General features: G+C 34.9%; 1 protein-coding gene across 2 annotated transcripts in view; it reads left to right on the top strand.

The window, feature by feature from the left end:
• Positions 1-20,905, top strand: part of Prim2 (DNA primase subunit 2) — a 296,745-nt gene that overhangs the window by 235,073 nt on the left and 40,767 nt on the right. For both annotated transcript variants that reach the window (XM_076860062.2, XM_076860061.2), the window contains exon 13: positions 16,071-16,139. In XM_076860062.2, coding sequence (XP_076716177.1) covers positions 16,071-16,139 — 69 coding nt within the window. The remainder of the gene's footprint in view (positions 1-16,070; positions 16,140-20,905) is intronic.

The following is a 20,905-nucleotide window of genomic DNA, read 5'->3' as shown; positions in this document are numbered from 1 at the left end:
TGATGGGGATTGCATTGAACCTGTATATTGCTTTCAATAATATGCCCATTTTAATTCTGCCTATTCATGACTATGGGAGTATTTCCATATACTAGTGTGTTCTGTAATTTTTATTTTAGAGTTCTTTCACCTTCTTGGTTAGATTTATTCCTGGCTATTTTATCTTGCTTTAATTTGTACAGAGTTGTTTTCCTGAATTCTTTCTGATTTCATTATTGATGTATAGCAAAGCTATTGATTTTGTGATCCTGCTACTTAGCTGAATTTGTTAATCAGCTTCAGAAGTCTTCCAGTGTAGCTTTTAGGATTTCATATTATTGGGGATCGTATCATCTGCAAATGGGGATAATGGACTTGTTTACTATTTTAATCCCATTTATTTATTTGCTTGAATGCAAATTTTAAGTACTACATTGAATAGAAGTAATGAAGGTAGACATCCTTATCTTATTCCTATCCGTGGAATGGAACAGTCTTGATCATGGTGTATGGTCTTTTTAATGAAGAATTTAATTTAATTTGCAAGTATTTTACTAAAGGTTTTGCCTTTATGTTCATTGGGATATTGGTTTTTAATTTTCTTTGTTTGAAGTCTTTATACAGTTTGAGTCAGAATGACACTGGCTTCTTAAAATGAAATTGAAGTCTGCTGTTATTCTGATAGTCAGTTATAAAGACAAACGTATCTCCATAGGTTTGGATATGTTGTTTTCATAATCCAAAAGTTTTTTGTTCAATCTCCATGTGGTTTCTTTAGTGTTTCTTGCTTTTGTCCTTTGAATTTCATGGAATAATTTGAGAAGTATTGGTGTTCAACAAAGATCAGTAAAATTCAGCTGTGAATCCATCTGGTCCATGACTTGGGTTGGGGGGCGGCTTTTGATTACTGTTTCAATCTTATTGCTTCTTATTGGTCTGTATGAGTTTTCTATATCCTCTTGGCTCAATTTTGATAGGTCATGTTTTCTTGAAATTTATCCATTTCTCCTAGATTTTCCAACTTATTGGGATATAAATTTCAAAATAGTTCCCGATGATCCTCTGGATTTCAGTGGTATCTCTTGTAATATCAGTTTTTCATCTCTTTGTTCATTTTTGTCTAATATCTTTGTTAGTTTTGCTAAGGGTTTATCAATTTTGTTTGTATTTACAAATAACCAAATTTTTCATTGGCCTTTGTATTGTTATTTTTATTATCTATTTCTTTGATTTCATCTCTGATCTTTATTATTTTCCTTCTACTGGTTTTGGACTTGGTATGTTATCATTTTTCTAAGACCTTGAGATTTATCATTAGTTTGAGATCTGATTTAAAAAATGTAGGTACTCATATCTATAAACTACTCTCTCCATAGGTTTGGATATATTGTTTTTATCATTCAAAAGTTTGTTGTTCAATCTCCATGTGTTTTTGTGGTTTCTGAAGTTTTTCTTGCTATGGATTTTTAGTTTCATTCCATTATGATCTGATAAGATATAAGGAATTAATTTCTAAGATTGGCTTCATGGCCCAATATAATCTATTTTGGAGAAAGATCCATGAGCAGCTAAAAATAAAGTGATTTTAGCTATTAAATGAAATATTCAATAGGTCTCTATCAAATCCATTTGATATAGTTCAACTTTGTCATATCATTGTAGATTTTATTTTTTGGTCTGAGTGACCCATTAGATTGGTGTGTTAAAATCACCCACTATTATTGTATTGGGGCTTTTCTGTCCTTATATGTCAAATTGGTTGTATTGACATTCAGGGAATAAATATTTACATTCATTGTTATCTTCTTGTTGGATGGTTCCCTTTACCAGTATGTAGTGACCTTCTTTCTTTGTTTTCTCTCATTTTGGCTTGAAATCTGCTTTGTTAGATATGAAAATAGCTGCTACTTCCTGTATTTAGGCTTCATTTGCATGGAATAGTATTTCCCATTCTTTCACTTTCAAGTCTCTGCATGTCTTTGCCAGTGTGTGATTCTTGCACACAACCTGAAGTTGGGTCTCATTTTTTTAATGCAATCAGCCATTCTTGTTCTTCTGATTAAAAAATTAAGACCATTTTACATTTAGTCTTGTTATAGAGAGATGTGTAGTTTGTTCCTAATTTTATTTACTCTTATGAGTTTCCCCCACACCTTTTATCTTTGTGTGTGTATAGGATTCCTTTAACTATGTTCTACAGTGCTGACTTGTCATGATGGTCATGAATTCCTTTAGTTTCTGCTTATCTTCAAAGGTTTATATTCCTTAATTCTGAGTGATAGTTTCATTGGATATAATAATCCAGGTTGGTAAGTTATTTTCATTTAAATTTTGAAATATATCATTCCACTTCCTCTTAGGCTTTAGGTTTTCCTGGGAAGTCTGCTGTTATTCTGATAGGTTTGCCTTTATAAGTGACTGGATGCTTCTCTCTTACAGCCTTTAAAATTTTTCCTTTGTTCTGAATTTGTCATTTTAATTATTGTGTAGAGAAGTCATGTCTATTTGGAATTCTAAAGGTCTCTAGTACCTGCATGTTCCCAAGATTAAGGAAATGTTCTATTATTTCCCTCAATAAGTTTTCTGTGCCATTAGTCTGTATCTTTATTCCTTCCTTCTGAGTCTTAAATGTGATATTTTAATGTTGTTTCAAAGCTCTTATATAGTCTTCTCATACTTGAGTTCCCTCCCCTTTTATTACCGAGTGCTCTAGTTCATCTATCTTGCCTTTGAACCTTGGTATTCTTTCATCTTGATCTAATCTTTTTGTGAGCATCTCCAAAGAAATTTAAAACTTAGTTTATTGAATTTTTCATTTCCAAGTTTTCTCTTCAATTCTTTTTCATAATCTCTATTGAAGTCCTCCTCTCATTCCTTAGTTCTTTTAATTCATTGAATATTTTGACAATCAACTTTTTGAATTTTTTTTAACTGAATACTAGAGATTAAACTCAGTGGTGATATCCCCAGCCCTTATTTTTTGCAATAGGGCCCAGATGGTTGAGGTTGAGGCTGGCTTTGAATTTCTAACCTCCTGCTTCATCCTCCTGAGCAGTTGGAATTATACTGTACCTGGCACTGTTTGAACTCTTTATCTGGTATTTCCTCTACTATCTATGGATTCAGTTATTTCAGAGTTATAAATTTTGAAGGTGTTTTATTATCTTTTTTTCTCATGCTTCCTGTGTGTCTATATTAAGATTTGAATATCTGTTGGGATGGATATCTCTTGTACTGTGTGAGAAAGTCTTTTTAGTGCGGTGCTTTTTCTTTACTATGTTCCCCATGTGTGTTCATGGTGCTGTTTTCAACCCTGGCACTACTTTGAAAAAAGAATAACCACCAGTAGGCAGTGAAAATTTGAAAGCAAACTTATACTAACATAATAAACACTTATTAAAAATGTTCTCTCAACTATAGTTAATAAACAGAAGAAAAGTGAAGTAATACTAGATTGAAAAATTAAGCAATAAAGAAGATAAAATTGATACTAACTATAGAGGCAAGAGATGGAATGAAGATAAATGAGAAAGACAATAGAAGTGAGTGTACAAAAAAAAAGAGTAAACCTAATCAATGGGCTAGTTTTTTAAAATATCACGAAATTATATAAAACTATGTGAAACAAATGATGAGGGGATTTGAAACAAACTAACATGAAAAATACTTAAATTTTCCAGTCATGGTAACTCATGCCCTACAATCCTAGCTGCTAGGGAGGGTGAGGCAGGAAGATCACAAGTTCAAGGCCAGTCCCAGCAATTTAGTAAGAACCTGTCTCAAAAATTAACTCAGAGCACCCCTGGGTTCAATCCCCAATACCTAACACAACCCACCAAACTTAAAATTCCTCCCTGCTGAGATTTTTAAGGTGCAGGACTTCAGGTACTTTCAGATTTGCAATTCACAGGTGTTGGAAGTATGGGAAATGGTCAGGTTCAGTTAGCACTGTACTGTGGTGGAGCTGTATATTTGCTTTTACCTATGTGTAGATCAGCATCCTCATTACCAGAGCCTATCTTCACAGTCTTCACCCTGTCCAATTTTAGACTTGGGTACTGATTTGTTCTCTAGTGGCACAAGGGGACCATCCCTCCAGTGTCTGCAGACCTGTGCTTAGATTTCTCTGCTATGGGTTGCTGCTTTGTATGCTCCCAAGTCACAGGTCGAGACTATTACCAGTCTTCACCCCACCCTTCTCTGATGCTCTTAGGGAGGCCCTGTAAGCTGTGCTGTGGTGACTTAGTGGCAGGTTTAGGATTGATGAACTCGTTCTGGCTCTGTTCTGATAATCAGAATCTGAATCTCTTCAAGTCTGTCAATCCAGTATTGAACCCAGTTACCCATCTCACTCCATAACTGTTCTCCAGATGTTTGATTGTGGAGGAGCTAGAAATTGCAGCATGCTTCTACTCCACCATCTTGATTACCCCAATACGTGCTTTTTTAAAAAGGGGTTTTGTAGTTTGTCATTGATCCATTTTAAGTTTTGTATGTGATGTTGGGGGTACAACTTCATATTTGTGGTTTTTCTAAGTATTGTTTGTTCAAAAGATGATTTCACAAATATACAAGACCACAAATGAGGAAAAGTTATTTGGACAGAGATAAATGGGGTGATTTCTGTGTTCTCAATTTTATTGTATTGGTCTCTATGTCTATTCTTATACCAGTAACACACTGATTTCATTACTGTAGTTTTTTTCTTATCTCTGTTTTTTACAGTTCGGGGAAAATTTGCCAAGAACAGTCATCCCTCATTGTCTGAGGGAATTTGTTCTAGGACACATACGTGAACAACCCAGGATACTAGAATTTTCCTTTGCACGAGTCCCTTATATAAAATGGTGTAGTAGTTGCATATAACTACATCTCTAGATGATTTATGACATTGAAGACAACATAAATGCTATGTGAATAGCTATTATGCTGCATTGATTAGGGAATAATGACAAGAAGAAAGTATGTTCAGTACATACAAGTAATTTTTTTTTCAGGCATGGTGGTACATGCCTTTAATCCAAGCAGCTTGGAAGGCTGAGGCAGGAGGATTGCAAGTTCAAAGCCAGCCTCAATAGCTTAGCAAGACACTGTCTCCAAAAAAAAAAAAAGCTGGGGATGTTGCTCCCTAAGTTTAAGCACCCTTAGGTTCAATCCCTGGTACCAAACCACCCTTTTTTTCCATTTGCAGCTGGAGACCCAAATCTTTAAATGTAGAGCATCAAATGTACATACACTTTGCTGGCAAGGGAAATTTTTACCTGTCTGTCTTCAACTTTATTCATTCAACATGTATTTAATTCTATCTGCTGTTGCTGAGTTCCAATAAAACAATTGTTACTTCAAAGTTCTGGAGGCCAGGACTCTGAAATCCAGGGTCTGTGCACATGCACACACACATACACACTCTGACAGGTCTAGGGTGATCTATTCCTTTCTTTCAGCTTCTCGTATTGCTAGCAATCCTGGCATCCTTTTGTTTGTAGACACCTCCTTCCTATCTGACCTTTAGGTGCTTGTGTTCTCAGCCAATTTGGTAACTGTTGCTTGTTAGTTTAAATATGAGGAATTATGAATCCTTCAATATTCTTTTTTCAATATTCGTTCAGCTATTTAAAGCTTCTTGTAATTCCATGTGAATTTAACAATTGACTATTTCTTTGAAAAAAGTCATTAGAACCATAAGGAGTTAATGAATCTGTTTTGTGTGATGACATTTTAGCAATATTATATTCCACTCCCTTACATGGGCTGTCTTTCTATGTATTTAGATCTTTTAGTTTCTTTCTCCCCGCCCCTTTTTTCCCCCAGTTTTCAGCACACATCTTTACCTTGTCGGCTAAATTTATTCCTCCATTTATTATTTCTTTGGAATCTTCTTTTAATCTCCTTGTCTGATCTTTCATTACTGGTGTTAAAAATACAACTAATTTTTATGTGTAATTCACTTATCCTGGCACTTTGTTAGATTAATTTATTAGTTCTAATAGATTTGTTGTGTATTCCTCAGGATATTTGTATATATAAGACCATATTATCTGGGAATAGTGATAGCTTTCCTTCTTTGTTTCCATTTGGATGCCTTTTGTCTATTTTTATTGTTGTGGTACTGGGGATTGAACCCAGGGCCTTGTACATGTGAAGTAAGCATTATTAACTGAGCTATATCCCCAGCCCTGGATGCTTTTTTTATTTTATATATGACAGCGAAATGCATTACAATTCTTATTATACATAGAGCACAATTTTTCATATCTCTGTATACAAAGTATATTCACACCAATTCGAGTCTTCATACATGTACTTTGGATAATAATGTCCACCACATTCCTCCATCAATTTTAACTCCATGCCCCCCACCCCCGCATCCCTCTGCTCTATCTAGAGTTATGCAATTGCTTTGACTGGAATTTCCAGTACAATGTTAAATAGCAGTGATGAAAGCAGGTCTTGCTCCTGATATCAGAGGGAAGGCTCTTAGACTTTCACCATTGAGTATGATATTAACTGGCTTTTTATAAATGTCCTTTATTATCTTGAGCAAGTCCCCTTCTATGACTGGTTTAACTGGGATTATTTTTGTTTTAATTACAAAAGGATGTTGGATATGAGATACTTTTCAGCTTCCATTGAGATGACTGTTTTTCCCCTTCATTTTATTAATATATCAATTGATTTTCAGATTTTGACCCACCTGGCATTACTAGGATAGATCCCAGTGGTCATGCTTTGATACTTTTACATTGAGGATTTTTGCATCTATATTCCTGAGGGATACAAGTCTATTTTTTTCTTGAGATGTCTATTTGACTTTATTCTCAAGATGATGCTAGTTGCAGAATGCATTAAGGACTATTCAACTTTTTTCTTTTGGTGGTGGGGATTGAACCCATGGACTTTGCATGTGAGATAAGTACTCTACCAACTGAGCTATATCCCCAGCGCAACTTTTTTTTTTTTAATGAGTGTTTGAGAAAGGTTTGTGTTAATTCTTTAAATGAGTAGAATTCAGCAGTGATGCCATCTGGTCCTAGGCTTCTCTAGTTAGGACACTTTTGAATTCTGATTGTTTCTTACTTGTTTCAGGTTTATTCAGATTATGTATTTCTAGGAATTTGTCCATTCCATTTGTCCATTCTCTTCATTGCTATTTCTCTGTTATGGCATTGTTCTTTTGGTTTCTTTTACCATTTGTCTGGTTTCCTTAGCTCTTTGAACGTATTAAGACAGTTGATTTAAGTCCTTATCTGTGCAAATACATGTCTTTCTCAGGGACAGTTTGTGTTTTTTATATTTTCTACGAAACAGGACATTTTGACAATTAAAAATTGCTAACTGAATGACCTGTCTGCACTGTCCAATATAGTAACCACTAGCTACAAGTGACTGTTGAGCATTTGAAATGTGGTTGATACAAATTGAGATGTCTTGAAGGCACTGGTATATTGGTAGGGCAGCTCTTTAGAGGAAAATGTTTAAAAATCTGATGCATGTCATTACTCATTTCTGTTGTATAAATATTCCTACTATGGCTGTTGTCAAAGTAACAGTGTGATGGTACTAAACCCTTTTGAAAACAGTGGGAGTAGGTGTGCACAATGAGCTCTCACAACCAGTTGGAGGGGGCTCTAGTGCATCACTTGTTTTAAGTGGAAAGCGTGTGTGCCAGGCTTTGGAAAATTAGCATAGGGGCAGAGAATATTGTAAAATATCTTAGTAGTGATATTTTTACATTGTTTACATGTTAAAATGAAGATTATTTTATATATTGATTTAATGTATTAATAGTAATTTCATCTGTTTTTAGCTTTTGAAAACTGGCATAGAAAACTTAAAATTACTGATAACATTATTGGAGAACACTGCTCTAAGTAGTTGGCCTTGTGATTGTCAAGTGTTAGAGCACATTGGTTCTGTGTCCACATTGTACTTCAATATTTGCTCCCAGTGTTTTGACTTATTACAACCAATACTTGTGCATGTTGACTTGTGAGTGAATGAGGCATTTTCCAAGTTTGATTGAAGTGATATGTTATTTACAAATGTATTTCTATCTCAATGTTTCTGAAACTTTAATTTTTATTTTAGCAGTTCTAAAAAGTAGTAATGAAATTATTTTAGAATTTTGATTCAACATAACCATTAGATTTGCTTAAAAATAATTGGTGGTTTCAAAAAAACAGCGATATTACTTTTCTCTTAATCAAAATTTATCATCTTTATACTTTTTTAGTGATTCCAAAGATTGAACCCAAGACCTTATAAATGCTAGGCAAGTGCTCTACCATTGAATTATACCTTTTATTATGGTTTGTAAAAAAAAAAAAAAAAAAAAAAAAAAAAATTTGAGACAAGGTCTTGTAAATTTCCCAGGCTGACCGTAAACTTGCAATCCTCCTGCCTCAGCTTCCTGAATAACTGGGATTATAGGAATGCACCACTGAGCCAGGCCCTTTATATTTTTGAGAGGTCAATTAACTTGTTATTCATAATCCAAAGTTTTTCAGAAAGTTAGTGACCATATTAAATATGAAACTGGTAAACGTCTTTTAATGAAGAAATCCTTCAAAAAAGACAGTTTGAAAGACATAAAAGTAACTATGTCAAGAAGGTTTTATGGCAAAGATAAATCTCGGTGACTCCTTACTCAATGTAAATATAAATCTGAACTACCTAAAAATTCCTAAGTACTCCTTACTTAAGGAAGTCATATCAATGGATAGTGATATTAAGTCTGTTCATTACTATGAACAGTAACTGCTTTTAAGAGCAGCATTGTGTCTATTTTATGTCCAGAAACACCTCTTTTGACTTATGGAAATGGTACTTTGATTACTGAGTACAGTGTTGGTTGTGGTCGAAAATGTGTACATTGTTCTTAGTAAACCTCAGAACTGCATTAAGGAAAAGATGGGAAGTTGAGCAGGCCAGATTGTATTTTGGTTTTATCACTAAACATCTAACTTGATTTTTGCATATATTCCTTTTTTTTAAAAAAACAGACTGTAGCTAAATTATTTGATAATTATCTAATATTCTAGGCAGTTCAGAGAAATCACTTTGAAAGTCAAGTGATATGCCACTATTAGATAAAACTTAATCATTAATTGCTTTAAAATGGGAAATGTATTGTGTTAAAACAGCACTTTTGCATCTTTTCATAGTTAATTTTTTATTACATGAGAAATTGCTGATAGCAACAGAGGAATTTCATTCAATGATATAATACTGTCATTTATGATAGGACACACATAAAATCCAACCTGATTTTATAAAGCAAATATTTCAGATTCTAGTTCTGTTGAGCTTTAAGCTATTTCAGGCCTGGTGGTATTTACTCTCAATTTACAATATATATCTTGTTAACATGTCTATCTTTATCTTTTTGGCCATCAATTGGTACGTATTACTTATAGAGAATAGCGGGCGTCATTGTGGCATATTCTCTAGTCCTTGGAAAAATCTTTAAGTGGCAGATTCTAAGTTCTGCTTTTATTTCCAATAGCATGAGATATGATACACTTCTTTTTAATAAGATCTTTGAAAATAAGTATTACATCAGCGTAAATATTTTTGCCATTTGTATAAAGATCATAGGTTGTGATTGTGAACTGGCTGACTCTTATCAGCCCCCCCCCCCCAAAAAAAAAACCAGAATGCCCAAATCACAGTAATAATTAGTAACTGAACCATGGAAATGAGGTTTGGCAACACTTTTCTTCTTATCTCTTTGAATGTATTCTCATTTATCCTTCCCTAAAAGTTCTAATCCTTTAACCTAAGATGTTGATGTGCACTGAGAAATTTATTATTGGGGGTAGCAGTTTAAATTGCTCATAAGACTCCTTTTCTTGGTACCTATCTATGATAAGTGCTGCATTAATATTAAAAAAAAAGTATTGAAAGTGTTAGTTGTAGAATCCGAGGGGAAAGATCTTCAATTGAGAAAGTAGGAGGGCATGCTTCACAGAAGGAGCAATGTTTGAATTGGGCTTGAAAGTTTCTCCAGTGGCAGGAAGTGAGGCATATTAGGCAAGAGGAACAATATTCATTCAGTATCAACAAATAATTGGATAGTGACATATTCTAGTTATTGCTCAAGGCAGTGGGAATATAGATAAATAAAACTAAGGAGACTCCTGCTTTCATGGAGCTGATATTCCAGTAGAGGAGACAGACAAATGAGAGTGACAAAAGAAAACTACACCAGGATAAGGGAAGAGACTTGCAGGAGGCAAGCCTGTTAAAGGGTGTATTTTGAGGAAGCTTAGTTCTGGGAGATGTATGAAAATTGGGTTCTGGGAACTAACACTGCCCTGCCATAAAGAAATAGGTAATTCTGGACTAAACCAAATCGAACAATGTATTAGAGATTCTCCAAGAAGTCATCACTAGAATTTTATGAGCTAAATTCCAAACACGTTGTGGGGAAAGCCAGATGGGGGAGGAGAGGATCCTAGAAAGGGAGTCCAAGATATGAGGAGAAAGAGCTGCGAATAGTGTGTGCTCCATCCTCCACTTAGAGCCATCAATGCCAGGTAAAACTAGACTTGGCTTTTAGGAGAGTTACTCTGGTAATAGGTGCAAGCTGTTTTGAGTGAGAAAAGAATAAATCAAGAAGCTTTGCAATAAAGAGACAAGGATGAGGAAAGGTAGAATCTACTCAATCAATAACTATGTTTACAGACAATAAAGACTGATTCAGAAAAATTCTTGACATATAATGTTGTAAGCGAATGAAAGTGCTTCTTCAAGAGAGGGAAACTTGTCCCTGATCTGACAGTAAGTGAAGGTCACAGCAGAGCAACCAGGCTATGCCGATTATGTGAGAAACTCCAGCAAAGTCATGTGTTTGAAAGTGTTTCAGTTTTGATGTCGGGACCACATTTTCTTTCACGTTTGAAACAAGGTTAGAAATGGAGTGGGAAAATACCAGTTTGATCTAATTTTGAAAGGGGGAGTTTTTCAGAAGCAAGGTTATTATTGCTTCTACGTAAAACAGAACATGACCTTGAACTATCAATAGATTAGCCGCACATCTAATTGGTGATCACAGCTTACCTAGCTGTGCGGCACACTTCTTACCAAAGCCAAGGGTGGGCAGGTGGGCACATTCTGGTGCCAGGTAATCATCTGAGCTCCATTGGCAGGCACTGAAGCAAAAGGCAGACAGGAAGTTGTACCTGGCATGAAATATTAGGAGTATTAGGAAGAAAGAAGATCAAAGTTATAAAATGTTAGATATTTCTATTATTTCTGTTGTATCTATGGCATTTCCCAGCAGTGTTGATAAATATATCACATGTGTTCAGATAGTTATTTTTCTGAGTGACTGTTATGAGCTATTTGTTCTTCATTGCTCAAATGAAACAATATCTTGGTTAGCCACCATAGAATTCTCTACAAGGGGGGGGGGGGAAACAAAAACAGCAGTAAATTGCCTGAGGATGAACATAAATGAAGTATAATTAATGGTTTTACCAAACACTACAAATACAATGAGCTTTTTTGTGAAGATGAAAAACTACATGGCTTTATATTTAAAAATCTATAATTTTTCAGGTGGACTTTAGCCAACTGATAAAGGTTAAGGAATATGAATTACTTTGATATTATTACTCCACAATTTTTCTTAGCCTTTTGGTTACTTGTGAAATATGTTGGAATAATAAATGAACTGTTTGTTATATGACATTTGTATTTTAGTCTGGAAATATTGGTATTAATATCTAGTATTGCCATTTTAGATCTTCACAGAAATTTGTCTTTATGTTTTCAAATGAGCCTTTGATATGATTAATTACATTTCTAAAGCAGAATTAGGCACCCTGTAGCCCAGGCATCAGAGTTGGCCCTCAATTTAGTTTCCTCTGACCTTTAGAGAACTATTCTTTGGAATTAATACTATATTCAGTAGGAAATCATGTTGAGCTTTGGTCCTTTCTGAATGGATATGAAAACTGGAGAATTAGTGCCATCACTCAGTGAAATACCTTTTATAAGCTGTGGGCTCCATTTATCTCTGTACTTCCACATTTTTCTCCCATCTCCTCTTGTATTTCTTTCTCTCCATGAGTTTCCACCTCTGTATTACTTTTGTTTTCTTGATCAGTTCCATTTCTGACCTGTGCTCTGGGCCAGCCTCAGGAATCTGTTTTGAGTGTATCCCTCAAATACTCAGGACCTGGAAGTTTAGACCTTCACATGGTAATGTTGTAGGATCAACTTCAGAAGGGATTAACACAGTTCCCATGAGTGGATTATTATCAAAAGAAGAAACTGGTTCTCTTTAGCTTCCCATCTTGCCATGTGATCTCTTATGCATGTAGCTCTTTTCCATCCCATGTTGTGACTAGAGGCCAAACAGATGAAACTGCCAGCTAATAATATAGTACCCAGTATTTTGTTACGGCAATAGAAAATGGCCTGATACAGGAGCTATTGCTTTATAGAGGTCTAGGTGTTCAGAACCTATGCTAGGGCAACCAACACTCTCAAAAATTACTGTTGTCCGACTACATGATCTTTTTCACTTCGTTACCTTTTGGGGTAGACCCCAAATTTTTTTCCAACAAATCTGTCTCAGGCCATCTGTCCTTAGAAATCTGGCAAATGCCAAAATCTCTTTTTTCAAACCTTAATTTTCTTTTCCTTCCCATGTTTAGCTTTGTATTTCCTGCCTTGAACTCTTCCAACTCACCAGCGAGTGATATCCTCAAAATAGAGATACCTACAGAATATCTTATAGAGCTTACTGATGATGTTCATACTAGAAAAATCAACAATAAAGTACAAAATATATTAAGTTTCACTCTATACAAAAGGTAGAACACCAGAATCACTTGGACAGATTTTGAAGTCAGCAAAGCAGGCATGCATCTAAGATGTTGCTAACACCAAGACTTGAGATATCACATGTTATACTCCTCTGTTGATCATATTGTTTAGTGACTAGTAGGTATTTTTGGTCTTTAAAATTTATGTGATATGTAAATGCCACTACATAAGAAACAATTTTAAAATTAGTTCATTTTATTTAGTAAATCAAACAATTTCCTAAATAAAGGAGGGAAAGGAGAGTGTTATGTAATGCATTTTAAAACATTGGGGAACAAGTTCCTGTTGAGTATTTTCATGCAGAATATGTACTTTGTATAAATAGTTTATAACTATTAGTAGGAAGTACTTCTGTCTTCAGATCTGATCACTTACCACTACTGCTGTTTCCACACTGGTCCAGGGATCCATCAGCTAGTCCCTGGATTCTTGTAATGAACTCCTGTTCTACGCCTGCCCTTTCCAGTCAGTTCCCAGCCGGCAGAAAAGTTCTGTTAAAAATGTTGGCTGGGGATGTGGCTCGAGGTAGCGCGCTTGCCTGGCATGCGTGCGGCCTGGGTTCGATCCTCAGCACCACGTACAAAGATGTTGTCCGCCAAGAACTAAAAAATAAATATTAAAAAAATTCTCTCCCCCTCTCTTAAAAAAAAAAAAAAAAAAAAAATGTTGACTCTACTCTGTGCTAATAACATTGCAGTGTCTTCCTATTTTACTCAGGAAAAATGGTCCACAAGAATTCCTTTGTCTTTTCCTGTATCTCTATAATACAGATCATAATCTGAAATTATATTTTTATTAGTTGGATTTTTGAGCAATGACCCATATTTTGTTTTAATTTTAAAAGCATGCAAGTTTTCAATATTCCTTTTAAGGAAGGCAAGATCATTAAGTCACACATGACTTAATTTTTTTTGAAATTTACTGTCCTCATGAGATAGACATCCCTATGTTATCTACCAATAATACCTACTTTCCTCAAAGCAGTCTTTCTCATTCATTGGTTTTTTTTCTCCACTGCCTCATTCCCTTAGGCCTAAATTTATCTTTGAACAATTTTCCTAGCCAATGTGGTGGAGGTTATTAAGTCTATACACATTTAAGTCTATACACATTTACAGAGTATTTCTTCACCTCATAACGCTATGACCTCATTGGTGAAGTTGTTTTAAGAATATAATTGGCCAGGCGAGGTGGTGCATGCCTATAATCCCAGCAACTTGTGAGGCTGAGACAGGAACATTTCAAGTTAGAGGCCAGCCTCAGCAACTTAGCTAGACCCTGTCTCAATAAAAGAGCTCAATATGTAGCTCAATGGTAGAGTGCCCCCGGGTTCAATCCCAGTATAGGGGTGTTTAAAAAAAAAAAAAATTTTCTCACATTATGGCTTATGTCAGTTTTCCTTACTAAGTTTTTACATGTATGTATCACCTAAATATTTATGATTCTTTTACATGTTTGGGAAATAGGCTATGAAGACATGTATTACATTATATGTATATATTTACTTTACAAGAGATACTTAAATGTATTTCTAATGGCTTTTGTTTTTTTAAATACATGACAGCGGAATGTATCACAATTCTTATTACACATAGAACACAATTTTTCATATCTCTGGTTTTATATAAAGTATATTCACACCCATTCATGTCTTCATACATGTACTTTTGATAATGATGCCCACATGTTCCACCATCTTTGCTAATCCCCCTCTCTGCCCCATCTAGAGTTTGTCTATTCCTCCCATACTCCCTCTCCCTGTATTTCTAATTTATACAGTGGAACAGAAATGTTTATATAGAGAAAAAAATGTGGGATTTATTGCTTTTTACATAAAAAGGAACTTATCTACCACATGGTTGAGCTTTGGTTCTGTAAATTCTTTTTCATAGTGCAACTAAATTGATTCAATTCAACTTATTTTTCTTGAATTATTAGAGATGAAATTATGAGAATAAGTCAAATTGGTAGACAGGCTGGATTCTGGGCTGATTGGTTGGCATTTTATAAGCCTTTTAATAAAAGGTGACATGAAATTCAGAAATGTAATCTATAAGACAATCAGAGAAAATGGTCTTTTAAGCACATTCTTGTCAGTTTTGCTTCATACCCCTTATTTTGCAAGCTGCCTCAGTACAAAAAGGGTAACTTCAGTGAGTGCCAAGTGACTTAATGTGTCACAGAGTGAGGTCTAAAATGTGAACAGCAAGGACTACAAACTCAGAGTGTACAAGAATCAGGCAAATAAGCCAAAAAACTGGAGTTTTCTTGCATTTCTGTCAAAAGATGTAAAGCTATATTCAATAATAAGGGTAGCAGGAATTTGAGGCTTCATGTTTATTTCTTTTTGTGACAGGAAGGTCAGCCTTTTGAAAGGGAGTAGAAATTAACATTTCTGCAGAATTATGTTTCCCTTCATTTGAGGTTATCTCTTAATTCCAGCATTTTACTGTGTTTTATAAATAGGCCAAATATACATTTTATGTCTTTGGGAGTCTGGGGGAGGCAACAAAACTTTCCAACTTTCAATTGGCATTGCAATCTGCTGATAAGGATGGAAGTTGGCACCACTCTAAAGAGATTATGTGAAGTAGAATTGGACAGCAAATTGTATTTACAAAAGATAGGATGATGTTCCTAATAGGTGTTCAGAATAGACTATTCACTCACATTCTGCTGAGCTTTACTAGAAATAACTTCATTTCAAAAAGGACAAATCAGATTGAATGTAGAAGCATTCTCCTTCACAGATAGTCATCCAAAAGGTTTATATTAAATTTTCCTGATGGGCACACAGAGCAGTATTTTATGCTGTATCTGTATAAACAAGTAATGTGGAAAATAAAAATCTAAATAGTATACTTGATTGCTTCATGCACCAACCATTAGATTACTAGATTTATATCTATAAATTTGGGGAGAGATGTTGCCATATGATATTCTGACAATAACTGTCAGAGTCATAATACCAGGATCTATTTTCATCTTGTTCTCAAGGTAAAGTTATTAAAATTCACAGTTGGTAGGTCAGAAAGATCACTTACTATCACTTGTCATCTGTGGTTTAATGCTGACCCAAATAGCTACTATATAATGTCAAAATTATCACAGACTGCAGAAGTACAACATGCTACATGATTTATTGCATTTCCTATCTGGAGTGAAGATTATGAAAAGGCCAATACCTGTGAGCTACTGTGGTTTAGAAGAAACTTAATTTGTGATTTTTCTTTCTTTTTCCTCATTCATCTTAGATTTTGGATTTGGTAAAGGGGACACACTACCAGGTAGCCTGTCAGAAGTACTTTGAGATGACACATAACGTAAGTAAATTTTTTACTTCATAGCCTAATTCTTTGTCATTTGTTACTGTTTCATCTCACGTGTTTTAGTTCCAGTGGAAACCCTTCTAACTATTTTTAGGAATTTATAACATAGCATTAAGTAAATTACAAAACTTATTAAAGGGCCAGAAAGCTACCCTCGGATGCTGGAGAACCAGGAATATTGGAACTAGGAGAAGCTGCATCATGAGAAAATCTTACTTTATAAGACAGCTGTTACCCACTATTCCATATCTAAGGATAAGGCCGAGAGTTTGGCAAACTTTTTATAATCTAGCTCTTGAAAACGTTTAGGTTTTATGGTCCATGTCTTCTCTGTCACTACTCAGTTCTACCACTACAATGCAAAAACTGTCATAGAAAATACATAAAGTGCTGTTGGTTCCAACCATGTCTCATTTATCTATAAAAATAGGTGGTGGGCTAGATAGTCCTCAGGCCTTAGCTTGCCACCCTGCTAGTTAGATCTACAACCTTTGCCCGAGTTGCCACAAGAACCAAAGGCTTATTCCATTTTCCACTCAGAAAATCTGTTTGTGTCTGCCAAGTTACATTATTCATATACCTCCCTAAGCTACATATAGACCCCTAATTACAACAAAACCAGAGAAATGGGTTTGGTTTTTATTTTGCAAGCTGCCTCAGTACGAAAAGGGTAACTTCAGTGAGTGTTGAGTGATTTAATGTGTCACACAGTGAAGTCTAAAATGTGAACAGCAAGGACTACAAACTCAGTGTACAAGAATCAGGCAAATAAGCCAAAAAACTGGAGCTGGCTGAGACTAGAATCAGGCAGTGTGGTATGCTGAAGAACTTGTGCCCTGTTGGAAGTATACACATGGGCAAACCAACAGAACACAGTTGCATGTCAATTTCAGCCCATTGATTTTCCAGACAACTACTGCCCCTGAGCATGGATTCCTAACTTGAGACAGACATCCAATAATGGATTTTAGAGGTTCATGTACTTCTTCAGTTCATCTGAATAGATATGTGCATTTCAGTGGACTCCATGGTATTTACCAGGTTTCATAGGGATCCATGTTCCATTCATTGAATTCATCATCAGCTACCATGCTGTTACAATTATGTTACTGTCTTCTATTAAGTTGCCACAAAATATTTCTGTTGTTTTTATAATTGTAATATTTCTTTGTAAGTGTTCAGAGGAAAGATATCTTCTACATTATTACCAATAATACCAGAAAACATCCATAGAACTCTTGATGCATGCCAGGCACAGCACTAAGTTCTTTGAATACATTACTCCCTTCAGTATACACCACAGCTAGGTACTACTTATATCCCTATTTAGGAGTGAAACTTAGAGAAGCTGAGCAACGTATTGAAGGTCATGCTGCTTATAGGGATGGAACTTGGATTTGAACCTGGGCTAAATCATCTAAGACCTGTGAGCCTAATCATGGCTGTGCTATTTCATGATATCTGGCACTAGATTTGTAATGACTACTGAGGTGATAAATTGTTATCTTCTAGAATTGTGGAATAGCCAACATGAAGAGACTTTTGAGGTTATTTGAGCCAAGGTTTATGTACCCCCCACCCCCCCCCAAAAAAAAAAAAAAGAGGACCTAATGATTCTAAGTGACCCCCCAACCTACACATGGAAGGTCTGGAGCTAGAACCTGGTCTGCTGTATGTAGCTCCAGTCCTCTTGCTTCTCTATACCTAACTTTAGAAAATATTCTTATTGAAAATGTTTACAAAATTTAAAAGTTAACATATAAAAGCAAAACATTATCTTTAGTTTCATCAGAATAGTAATCTTACCAGATAAGCTATTTTCAGCACCAGTTTTGTATGACTCAAAGACTGCATTCCCTAATCTGACTGCTGCAGTTGAAAGTTTTAATTTCATACATGTTCTGAATCATTTGGGGACCCTTTTAATTTAGAACTTTCACAAATTGAGGTCTACTATCCAACCTTTTTAAGCAATAAAATATGTAGAGTTAAACATTGAGTTTGTGACAGACTCTAAAAAGGAGTGATTTTTATTTTTAGTTCTGAAATACTTTTGTGAGAATAATCAATGAGAGATACTACAAAAGTGTTGCTACTATTGCCAATTTTTAAAACTTGCCTTAGACAAATGAAGATATTGAAAAGACATGTATCTAAATTCTGTCACATACTGCATATAAATCAATGAAATAAAAAGGCTGTTTGTATTCACTAGATATCTCATTATAGATTTTTAGATGTGACTATCTCTCTTCATTTATTATTTTTTCCAATTTAATTTAAAAATAGAATCCGTTTTTATTGTCAGGTTTCTGCCATACTTTCCCTCCCAATAAAACCCTAGGTTTATTTTCCTGAGGCCTCTGTGATCAAATTGACTTAAATGAAAGTTTTGAAAATGAACCAGTTAATTGATACCATTTGCAGCAGCACTATGATAGTTCCATATGGCTTTTTTGGTAATACCAGCTGCCTCAGCTTATAAGCTGTCATTGCAAAACCTCTTGATTAAAGCCCAAATATCCCATAGGTAAAACAATATTGCTTTCATTCCTTCGAAATCTACATTTACTGTGGCAGAAATATGAGACCTATGTTTGTGTGAAGGTCATGTATGCAGCATGTGTTGATTCCAAGCAAATGCTTGGGAGATATTCATTTAGAACATTTCAAAAGCTAGCCTACTCAAAACCTATTTTCCTCAGTATTTTTAGGGAGTAATATTTAAAATTTTATACTGTAGTGCATGCTTTATGTATAAATGAAAACACTAAACCTTGTATAAATTAGTCTGAATATTAATAAAAAACAGTTTCTTTATAAATAGACTTCTGTAGCCATTGAGTAATTCTGGAGACTTATCTTTCTATATAGCTGAGCATATTTTTCCCCATAATATAAATCACATTTTCCTGCAATCTTAAATGGGACATGTGAAATATACTTAAGCCTTTTAATAATAAATCAGGATCATCATTTTAGATACCAATTAGAATTCTGGGCTAAAAGCCACCATCATCTCTCACTTGGAACCCTGGAATAGCTTCCTAACTCATTTCCCAGAATCTGCAGATGCCCCATTCTAATTTTTCCTCCTCCACCCAGCTATTAAATGATCAAATTCCTTTTGTTGATCATTCTAAGTACCCTGATTTAAAAATCCTTCAATGGCCCCCATTTCTCCGAAGATGGAACCAAAAATTAATAATGTATCCTATGAAGTACCTCCTCCAATTCTAACCAAACTGGTCTTATTTTAGATCCCTTTCAGTACTTTGGATCTTCCAAGTTAGTGTGTGTTATAGTTGGGTCTTGAATGTCCCCCAACAGCCCATGTCTTGAAGTCTGTCCCTAGCCCATGGTGCTGTAGTAGAAGGAAATAAGGTCATTGTGGGTATGCCCTTGGAGGGAATATTGGAACCCTGGCTCCTTCCCAGCTGCTTTGCTTAATTATGTGTCCCCACCATTTTGTACTGCATTGCCAAAGGCTTAAAAGCAATAGAATTGACTGATTATGGACTGAAACTATGAGCCAAAATAAAACTTAAGAGTTTTATCTCAAGTATTTTTTTATTATTAGTTGTTCAAAACATTACATTTCATATATTTGATTCAACTCAAGTATTTTGACAGAGTGACTCAAAACTATCACAGAATTTCCCAGTATCTAACAAAAAGTATAAAACATAATCAGAAATTATTGGCCATAAAGAAAAACATCACCAATACCAACCGGGCAAGGAACAGAGGATTCACAGAAAACAATCATAAAAATACTCAATACGTGTTTCCAAATCTAGAATGAAGCAAATGGCATGTTCCTTTCTTTTGAGAAGGCAAATAGCTGCTGGCTCTTGAGCAGAAATAAGGGACTAGGATGAGCCTTCTTTCTATTTTAAGTAAGATCTATTTTCTGTATTCCCCTCCCCCTTGTTTTCCTGAGCAAGATAAAAGGAAGCCAAATGGTAAACATATGTACTTCCTTCAGATATAAAAGTGAAAGAAGAAAAAAACCCTAGAAGAAAATAATTCCGTAAAAAGGAAATGAATTTCCTCAAGCAACTTAATAGACCATAAGAAGCTTAACAAAACCAATAAAAAATGGCAAATGCATTCCTGAAACAAACCATCTAACAGAACTGTGGTATAACCCTCATTCCAAGGCCCTAAGCACTGTTTTAAATGGTTAACAGTTAATACACACACACATTTCTAAAAAATAAGAACATTCCTAAAATGTTTTAAATCTAAGCCATTTAAATGTTCTTTATTAGATAATCTTTTGGTATAAGGGCAAGGCCTTTTGTGTATTGTCTTATGATTGAAATTTAATTTCATTTTTCTTTCATATTTATAATGCACTATCAACAATTTCCAGTTTGTGTATTCTTAAATTGAAAAGCAACTGATATATACAAAGCAAGGTTTTCTTTTTTATCCTGAGAATTCTGCTTTAAGTGTCTTGCCTCTCGACTATGTTTAATTTACATTGCATAGAACAAACAGCTCTTTTTGCATTCATTATTCCCTTGGTTTTCCTCATCCCATTTCTGTTATGTAGCACTGTTATTATCATCGCCATCTCGCTTTCATAGGTTAGGAGGCTTATAAAGATCATCACATTTTATTTTGTCCACACTACAGTCTAATAATTCTATTTATTCTGGGGAGTCAGTCATGTTAGGTTTACTGAATAACTTGAAGCAAGATGTAGACAACCCCCACTGTTATGTTACATCAGGAATCAGATTTTTTTTCCC

Source organism: Callospermophilus lateralis, chromosome 6, assembly GCF_048772815.1.
Source record: "Callospermophilus lateralis isolate mCalLat2 chromosome 6, mCalLat2.hap1, whole genome shotgun sequence".
Taxonomy (NCBI): Eukaryota; Metazoa; Chordata; class Mammalia; order Rodentia; family Sciuridae; genus Callospermophilus; species Callospermophilus lateralis.
This window is presented reverse-complemented; position numbering and strand designations above follow the sequence as displayed.